Here is a 9966-nt window from a genome sequence, read left to right on the forward strand (position 1 = left end):
CTTTAATTTTTTACACTCTTTGTGTGATTTTCTTAAACTCTTTCACCCTTCTCCCTTTACTTCCATTGAATTTGTCAATTTTGTGAATTAATGATGGTGAAAAATTATGTAAAATTCATGGAAGATAAGAAAGTAAAGGAAAATAAGAGAGTTAAATATATGAAATCATGAAAGAATAGAATATATGGCCCCTACATAACATTTTCTTCTATTTTTCCATTTTTCAGGTGGTAAAAAATAAATTTTAATTTTTTTAGGTGGTAAAATACAAGTTTTAGTTATTTGGGTGGTAAAAAAGATAATTTAGATTTTTTTTTAGGTGGTAAAAAACAATTTATTCATAAAAAATATATTAATTAAAATTACTATTAAAATTAATTAATTAATTAGTTGTATTTTAAATAATCACTGATTAATTAGTTCTTAAATAGTAGTAATTAATCCTACTCTAATAAATTAGTAGTAATTAAAAATATGAGTTAGTAATTAATAGTTCTAATGTATAATTAATAATTGATTAGTCTGTATAAATTTGTTTATTGCTAATGACTTATTAATATCATTATTCATTGTTAATTAGTGAAAAATTAAGGAATGAAAAGTAATTTGAAGATTGAAAAGCCAAAAGCCATACAAAAAAGCTAGTATGACTAGCTTTTCATTTTTGGCGAATAAGCTGGCTTTTCAGCTAACCAAAAAGCCACTTTACCAAACAGTTTTTTTGGCTGTTTGACCAACATAAAAAGCCAACTTATAATTGAAATGATTCTTTATGTTTATTAGGTGGTCAATGAATGTTCATGAGGTACACCCAGGTGTAAAATTGTTTTTTGTTGTTGAAGAATTGATTGCATCGTCCAGAATTGTTGGATGTTCGATTTGTCATCCCTGCAAATTGGTCACCAACTCAGTAGAGTACGACGAGCGTGAATATGGAAACAAACACTATCAACTATCAAGCAACGCTAAGCATGCAATCCCAATTCCCAAAGGAGCAACCTCCATTTCGACTTATAAAAAGGCAAATGCAGTACAGAATCCAGTCTTGAGTTGAAATATCTTCATTATAATTTCTAAGGGGCATTGTCGAATAAAATGTTGTAAATCGCCTTTAACACAAATGTCACAACTCAAGTCGAGCACACAATTTACGGAGTAACTTCTAAAGCAATTTCCATATGAATAGTTTTTTTACTTAGGCGGCAAGGGGAGTGACACTAAAATTTTATAAAAACCTTTGAATAATTTAAGTAATGAGAGAATTTGTTGTTGGGTGGTCAGCAATCTAATCGTTCTTCCAAACCATCCCTAATACAAGATCGCATGTGAACCATTTAAGTAAAGGAACCAATTAATCAATCAATAAAATCAATGGTTAAATGCTGGAACTAATTAGTTAAGCACTGGAATCAATAGTTAAGAATTGAAACTAATTAGTTAAGCGATCAAAGCGGTATTTTCGGCAAGGCAGTTTTACACAAAAGACCGTCTTGGTGTCGTGTCATATAAGTTAAGCAATAAACCAATTAGTTAACCAATAAAACCAATTAATTAGTTAAGTGTTGGAACTAATTAGTTAAGCAATGAAACCAATTAGTTAAGTAATCAATACCGTCTTTTTGCTAAGGCAGTCTTACACAAAGTTGTCGTTAAGGAAATTTGATGAGTTTCTGAAAAGAAAAAAAAAATAGGGGTAGATAGTTTATTTTGGAAACTTTAGTGGGTATTTGGGGCATGCATTACGCTAAACCTCAAAGACATTTAATGAAAAAAAATGATATTTAAATTGTTAAAAAAACATTTTATTAGATGTTACTCCCTCCGTCTCTTTGTTGCTCTTTATGTTTGGTATTTTGCACGCGTTTTAACGACTAATTAATTTGCATTGAGATTCCTCTATATTTTTTATTTAAACAAGACAAATTACATTTATTTATAATATTTTCACTTTTATCAACATTCTGATATTGAAAAAATGTGAAAAATTATGTCAAAATGAAAAAGTGCAAGAGATTAAATGACCCAATGAATTTAATTGGTTAAAATAATAATTGGACATAAATTTTGATAGAATGTTAAAGCATTTATGTGATAATATAAACGGAAATGTAAAGAACATTTTAGGACATCCAAAAAGGAAAACGTAAAAAATAAAAATAGACGGATGGATTAGAACATTAGTTACATGTAAAATATAATTTTGTTTATAAATATATGCACGCATCACATGCACCGAGCGTTGGTAAACAATACTCCTTGCAACGTTTTGACTGGACACGCTTGCCAATGCACAATTTTCACAACCAATATCTTTAACTACATATTATAAACACTTATAAAATATTAATATTTTGAAAATATATATTAAGATGAATCCAACAATATATTATATACCAACATTTGTTTTCATATACTTAAAATAAAAAAGGGTCAAAGTAAATTATGTGAATAGTGCAAAAAGTGAAACCGTTTCAAGTATTCCGAGATGGAGAGAGTATATTCTAACAATTGGTGAAGATGAGAAATAATGAGTTAACTCAAAAACAAATCACATGCACATTTAAATTATGTCAATGTTTGTACAACGTCACTGAATATATCAATTATCATTATGAATATAATATAATATTATATAGAATAGAAGTTTCTATTTGTTGGAGTTAATCCATTTCAAAGTTCTTGTCAATTGACTAATTCCTCTCAATCCTATTCCACCGCACTTGAATTTAAAAGTGAAAAGTCAAAACTCATTTCCCTGTTTAAATTTAAATACCAAAAAGCCTAATCTCTTTTAGCCCTTGTCAAACAAACAACCAAAATCTTCAAAACTATTGTCCTCCAAAAATGGTGAGAAACTTCATTTGTGGTAGTAATAATTTCCCACGTGAAGAAGATGCGTACGAACGACAAACTCGAAGCGCAGACTCTTCACCAAGCAGATCACGATCCAAAAACCCGTACTCGAGCCGAGGACTCGACAAATTCTCAACACTTCTATTAAAAATTGAAGAGAAAAGACAGCAAATCTATTCACAAGTTGATCCTGATGAGATTTCCCTTGTTCGTTTTGCTTACTCAGGTGATCACGGTTTCAAGTCCATTGTAGTCAAGGCTAAGCCTAAATCTTCTCCTCATTATACACCACAACCTAAACAACCTAAACCTCAACCTCAACCTCAACTTTATCAAAACATTCATAAACCACTATCCATAAGAAAGTTGCAATCCTCAAAGTCAATGAATGTCAATCAGGAAGTCAAGGCTGAAAATGAGGTTCACAAAAAACTAAGGGTTCATCAATGGAAAGATCCAAAGTTAATATTAGTCATTATTATTTTATTAATCTTGCTGTTTTTATTATTATTTGGGAGATCTTTTGCAATTATGTGCACTTCAATTGGGTGGTATTTTATTCCTACAATTATTACAAAAACCAATTCAAATCCTTGTTCAAACTTGAGACTATCCTTTAAGAAGAAAGATTACGCAATTCCAAGGCCAAGTCATAAGAAACTAATTATGACAAGTGAAGGAACCAACTCCTTTAAGACTTCTGATGGATTAACTTAACACCGGAATCGGCTGCTGTACATTATGTACGGTGTTGTACATTATGCGGTGTTTTTCATATTGTTAAGAGTTTTTTTTTTTAACAATTTGAGTTGAGTTTAGAAAGATGTATGAACTCTATTTGTGATGTAAATATATGTATTTTTATGTAAATTACATTAAAAAAATACTACATCCGTTTCAAAATGAACTTTAAACTTTTCGTCTTGGGCTCTATTTGTTTCAACGGAAAATTATTTTTGTTGATTTTCCATGGAAATTAACTTTTAAGGGAAAATAGTTTTCCTTTGTTTATTTCCTCACAAGAAAAGTTATAAAGAAAAAGAAAATAAAAGAAAAAAAATGAGAGGAGAGAAAAAAAAATGAGAGGAGGGAAAATAAGATGTAAGGGATTAGAGTGGAAAATGAGACATTCCTCTCTTCAGAGGAAAAGTTGGTTTCCCTTAGAGAAAGTTGTTTTCCACTTTTGAGAAAGTTGTTTTTGAAAATGATAAAGGTCGCAACATGCGACATTTAAGTCGTGTCACAATGATGACATGACATGCTTATGTATCATGATTTAAATTGGAAACTAAAATATTTAACTTATATAACCTATTATACATGTTACAAAAAAGATAGGAAAATATTAATATTCTAATTTGTTTCCTTCTTCTATTTACACATTTTCATAGTAAAAGTATTGCATTGGTAGTAAAAAAATATGCTGATGACGCATAACATACGTGACGCCTATATGTATTAATAAAACTTCGACACGTAAGATTGCTACAACTACATGTTCTCGCAACTTGTGACCTTTATCATCTTTTAACAAAACAAACAAACAAACGGAAATGGGAAAATTATTTTCCGGAGGAGCCTTAATCCGTTCATAATGTTCTTTACATCTTGTTTTATACTCCCTCCGTATTTACTTAAGAGATACATTTGGTCGGGCACGGGTATTAAGAAAAATATTTGAATGAAATTAAATAATAAAGCAAGTGGGGTTGTGTAGATATTTTAATAAGTAAGTGGGGACCATGTCATTTTGTGGGTGGGAAGTGGGATGGATAAATTAGATGTATTATTTAATTAGATGGTAAGGTTGATAAGTTACTAAAAATAGCAAGTGTATCTCTTAAATAAATACGGCCGGAAAAGGCAAGTATATCCCTTAAATAAATACGGAGGAATTACTATTCTTAAACATGAAAATGTATTATCTCATGCTTACCCTGCAAATGTTATATATTTTCACTCATTTCTCTTACTTTATTAATGTTTTCTTACACCCACCTAGTTTTTTTAAACTTATATATCTTACTTTAACCATATTTTCTTATACTCAGCCACTTTTTCACAAATTTTCTCTCATTATCTCTTATAGAATAAGGGTTGAAAGCCATCCAGGCCCGGGATCTTAAACGGTTGCATATCCTTCCATTGTAACTTCACAATCTGCATACTTCCTTGTCAGCGCATCAAAGTCCTTCTCTTAGCCACAACCTGGACTGAAACCACACTATGCCTCCAAGCCAACCGATGATTTTGAAACAAATAAAGTAAGGATTGAAGAGTACTCTGTTATCTGTTGTCTGGTATTTTTTACGTGTTGTATCATGTATTGTTCAAATATGATGGCGGATGTGATCAGGCAAAATGTAAATTATATGATTAAAATCTAAGTCTAATCTAAGTCTTGGACTTTTTGTAATTAAAATAAACACTTTGTTCCAAGTTCGGTGGACTTTTTTATGAGCGAATACATTTTTGTCTATTTCTTGATCGCTAGATAACAAATGTGGAGTACGTAGGTTAGGTGTTTTTTCTTAAAAAAGAAAATTTTGGTTATTTTATACGGAGTATACCGTAGACGGTTAAATTTTCTTGTGTTATACGAAGTATTAGAACTCTCAACTAGAGCTATCAAAAAAACTGAAAAGATTCAAACCCGACTCGAATAACAGTAAAAGATTCAAACACGTAAAAAGAACCAGGAGTTATTTTTTTGAGATGTTATTTTTTTGGTGTAGAGAGAGGCAAAACTACAAGGCGATAAATGGTATAAACGAGATTCGATCTCAGGTTTTAAGTATCACCCTTTTAAAACTTTACCAACTAACGTAGTTGACATCCACTTCAACAAATTATAAACATGAGTGATTCCTAGACTAAGAGTGGTTTGTGTTATTTCACTTTAGAAAAATAGTTACCGGTAATCTTTTATTTTGTGAAATTTAATGTCTTAGAATGTGGAAAGAAGTGGCCATCCTCTAGAACAACAGAAATTAAGGATTGACTCAAAGTCAAGTAAAGAAAAGTGGTTCTTTATCACACAAACATATTTCACATCACTCTTTCATATCCTATCGTGGATTCCGGCATTTTACGGGCTACTCCCCTTTGTATTTTATTAACGGGTGTATTTGGACCGGTACATAATTTAAGAAAGTGATTTAATTTCTTAAATTAAGATACGAGTAAGGTCCCGTTTTTTTTAATCTTATTTATCCTGATCAGAACTAATTTTTTCGAAACGATTTGAATTGTACTGAAATGAACTTATTTTTTCTGATCTTATGTAATCTGATTTTTCAGAATTAAGATTTAAATAAAAATCTGCAATAATTAATATTAAACTATTTACCTGTAAAATAAATGTTATTCAAAATTTTAATATTGTTATTAAAAAATTTACATTATTTTTTTAAATTTGAACATGATTTAACTATTCCTTATATTAAGTAGACCTGGACATGATATAGATATGTTGGTTATGATTTGCACAGGTCAACTCTAATCTGGACATGTTATGCACATATCAATTATGATCTGGAAAAACCAGTTCTAATTTGGACATATGGGTTTTGATTTGTACATACATGTTCTGATCTAAACAGATCGGTTTGATTTGAATACTGAAGAAAATGTGTCCTTCACCCAAGGCACATTAGTCTAATACCAAGGTTCAGACTAAATACAAAATAATTAATTCAGTAAGATCAAGTGATCAGAACAGCTAGCTGGAGTCTGATCAGTGAGTTCTAATACTTACTAGGCTCACAACTTACTATTGACTGAATCTACAAGGCCACACCAATGGATCGTCAAGTATTATACGATAAATATTGGCCGCAAGGCCATTAGCACGCGTACGAGTGAGCTGCCAGCCCACGAGCCAAGCGCGCAAGCGCAAGGCCCATGGGCGCAGCAGCACGCGCCCCATGGCCATGCTGCAGGCGCGCGCGCGGGCCTAACAAAGCTGTAATAGCCCGCCCTTAAAGTGTTGCTCGCTAATCTCACTTAACCATTAATTAAACGAATTTAACTCAAAACAACAACTCACAACCTAAATACGTAATAACAAGAATTATGAGACCATAACAGCAACCCAAGGACTTCTTAAAAGCATACAAATTACAACCCACTTTAAATAAATGAATCTTAAACAACAAGACACATCTTCTAAGCAATCTCCACCTTGAGGCAAATGAGAGGTGCATTAATAACTCAACATCGCTATCCATTAACTTAACTGAATCATCTAATTCTGCAAAGTATAACCCTGTCCCCACCAGGACAGGTTCAAAGAGCAAAGTAAGCAGAAATCTGAGTACACATTATCCAACCCGAAACACATTTGATAGGTGGCTCAAAAAAGTTTTAGTTTTAGTTTTTGTGTTTTGCTTTCAAAAGCAACTTCCCTTTTTCAACACACTTGGAAACAACTTGATAAAAACGTATAATTCCTTTGAAATCTATTTCAAGAAATCCCTACTATTCAAACACAGATTTGGAAAAACAATACAATATAGTATTGCTCACGGTAACTAGAGACCTTACCTAACATCTCACATGATTTCCCAATTCACAATCTCATCAATAATTAAGCTCGCAACCTATGATTCATCTATTTATTATCATATTCTTAATCACCTTCAATCATAACCTTATTCGGCAATTACTCATAACGATAGCTCGATTATTCCCTCTGTAAGTTTTTCCCAAACCATAGTTTATGCCACAAAATGAAACTCATAATATATATTCATACCTAAATGTGAAACTCATTTCTAAAGTAAATATTTCAAGTTTATATAATATATCTTGTTCAAAATAATATTTTGCTAGTTTATAGTTTCTTAAATCTACTTAAGGAAAATATATTACAAAATCCATGATGAAAACTCCTTAACAACTAGCCAGCCAAACAATTTAAACATATACGTTAACTTTTTGTTTTATATATAAACAAATTGGAAACAAAAGAATTAATTAAAAGAACAACCTTATTGTTTGTGACTTTTGGTTTCAAAAACCAATGGGTCTCGCTTTATGGGAAGAAGAGCGAGGGACCAGGAGGAGAAGTGGAGAAGGGACTAACGCCCGGATGGAGGACGACGACAACAAGCAGGGGTGAAGGTCACCGCGTCTGGGAGGTTAGGTGGCGATGTTGTGGTGGTGGCAGGGTTGCGGGGCGGTAATATAATGGAGGGAGAGAACTGGGCGAAGGAGAGAGAAAAATCACAGGGGTTTGCAGGCCGGCAGAAGGTGGCTAGATTTTTGGGCGGTGAGAAACGGCAGCAGGAGGCCGGCAAGAAGGGTGGCTATTTCCGGCAAGAACAGAAGGCGGCAGTGGTGGTGGTGGTTAAAAGTCGAATCGGAGGGGATGAAAATGGCTAAAACTCCATTGTTTTTAATAGTGGTTAAATCTTGATTGAAGATGAAGTTAAATTGATGTTTTCTGCTTCAGTTTACTAGCTATTTATAGTGATGAATGGTGTTGGATGACATAAGAGATCAGCTCTCCCTTGATTGACAAATGTAGAGTTTAATTGATTGACAAAACTGAAGAAGAGTTCAGAAATTGATGACTAAGGTATTGAAATTATGATTAGTGTCATGGAATTGATGAGTCATATTGAGATGAACAGGGGTGGTGACAATTGGAAAGTGAGCTTTGACTTCCATGGAGGAAAAGGGAAAGTGGCGTGAAGAAGAAGAAGAAGAAGAAGAAGAAGAAGAAGAAGAAGAAGAAGAAGGAGGGAGGAAGAAAGAAACTGATTTTTGGTTTCTCAATTGAAAAGGGTGCTTTGGTAATTGCAAAATGTTAGGAATATTTCTGAAATTTACTCCTCTAATTGAACTTTAAATTGAACACAATTATAAAATCATAATAATAATAATGTTACCATTAAAATATATAAATTTTCAAGTCAAAATAATTAAAATTGAAAGTTCAAAAAGTAAGATTTAAAACGATTTTGCGCTAATAAATATAATTAAGCATAATTAATCGAGTTTTAAAATTCGGGGTATTATATCCTTACCCCCTTAGAAAAAGTTTTGTCCTCGAAACTTGAAAAACAAGCATTCAAATAATTGTTTTATTTAAAACCAAGATCTCACAATCCTTTTTTTTTCCTACAACGTCCAGCCTTCACTCCGCCATCATCTTTTATGACTCCGCTTCAAATTGATTCCTATATTCGAGGAGTGAAGAAGACAAAAGGGGAAAAATTGTACATTAAACCTTAATCGTTATTAAGATCAATTACATTCCGCCTTCATCTTTTGCATCTCCACTTTATCTCACCAATTAGGATCAAGGAGCAAAGAGCATGAAAAGGGGAAAATGTGTTGGCATTGGACTAGGTTCCCACTTTTGCTTTGTGAAATCCCGTTCGAAAACCCCCTTTTTTTTCTTTAATCGTATTTTGAAAATATATATCGTGAAAATAAGTAGTATCACTTTATAAAATACATGTCAGACAATCATTTATAAAACCATAATAATTTTTAAAAGTCATTTGTTATAGCATCTCGTACTTTGAGCTCGGGAGAACTTCCATCGGTGACGGACTGTCAAACTAGCAGAGGCTTTCGTTCATATATAACAATTAGTTATTACTAATAAAAACATAATCCACAAGGCACATCAATAAAGATATAATTCATTAATTGCACATTCAACATAAGCATAACATTCACATAACTATTGATGGTAGTACATCTTAGTTTGATACTCGTTTAACGCATACTACTTCCAAAATTTCCATCTTTTATTCTAAGATGTTTCTCTAGATTATTGATCAAGCGTTTTCATAAGGTTGTTTATTCTTTATTCTTCACTTCATACTAGCAAAGTCATTGTTGGCATTTGCATCATCATCTTTTCTCTGCATTATAAATACTCTTCCATTCGAAGTTGGTCCACATGGGTAATTACGGTTGAAACTTGCAGTGCCACCACTTCCTTTGTTTCTCCTATCACCTTGCTCTCTATGTATTTGAGGATAATCTCTAATTTGGTGGTCTTTGCTACCGCATTTGAAGCAATCTCGCGTTCCAATTCGACATTCCTTCTCAGTATGGTTCCATCTTCCACACTTGGCGCATCCACGATTTCTG

The 9966-nt window shown here is 32.4% G+C and overlaps 1 protein-coding gene across 1 annotated transcript; it reads left to right on the forward strand.

Annotated features, from left to right (window-relative positions):
- Positions 1–2782: 2782 nt before the first annotated feature.
- Positions 2783–3801, forward strand: LOC110786174 (uncharacterized). The gene has a single exon (XM_021990706.2). The coding sequence runs from the start codon at positions 2845–2847 to the stop codon at positions 3568–3570; it is 726 nt and encodes a 241-aa protein (XP_021846398.2). The 5' UTR covers positions 2783–2844; the 3' UTR covers positions 3571–3801.
- The last annotated feature ends 6165 nt before the right edge of the window (positions 3802–9966 follow it).

The sequence above is a fragment of the Spinacia oleracea genome, chromosome 3, assembly GCF_020520425.1.
Source record: "Spinacia oleracea cultivar Varoflay chromosome 3, BTI_SOV_V1, whole genome shotgun sequence".
NCBI lineage: Eukaryota > Viridiplantae > Streptophyta > Magnoliopsida > Caryophyllales > Amaranthaceae > Spinacia > Spinacia oleracea.

Excerpts from the sequence above, each read along its gene's own strand:
- LOC110786174 (XM_021990706.2), top strand. The coding sequence starts at position 2,845 with ATGGTGAGAAACTTCATTTGTGGTAGTAATAATTTCCCACGTGAAGAA.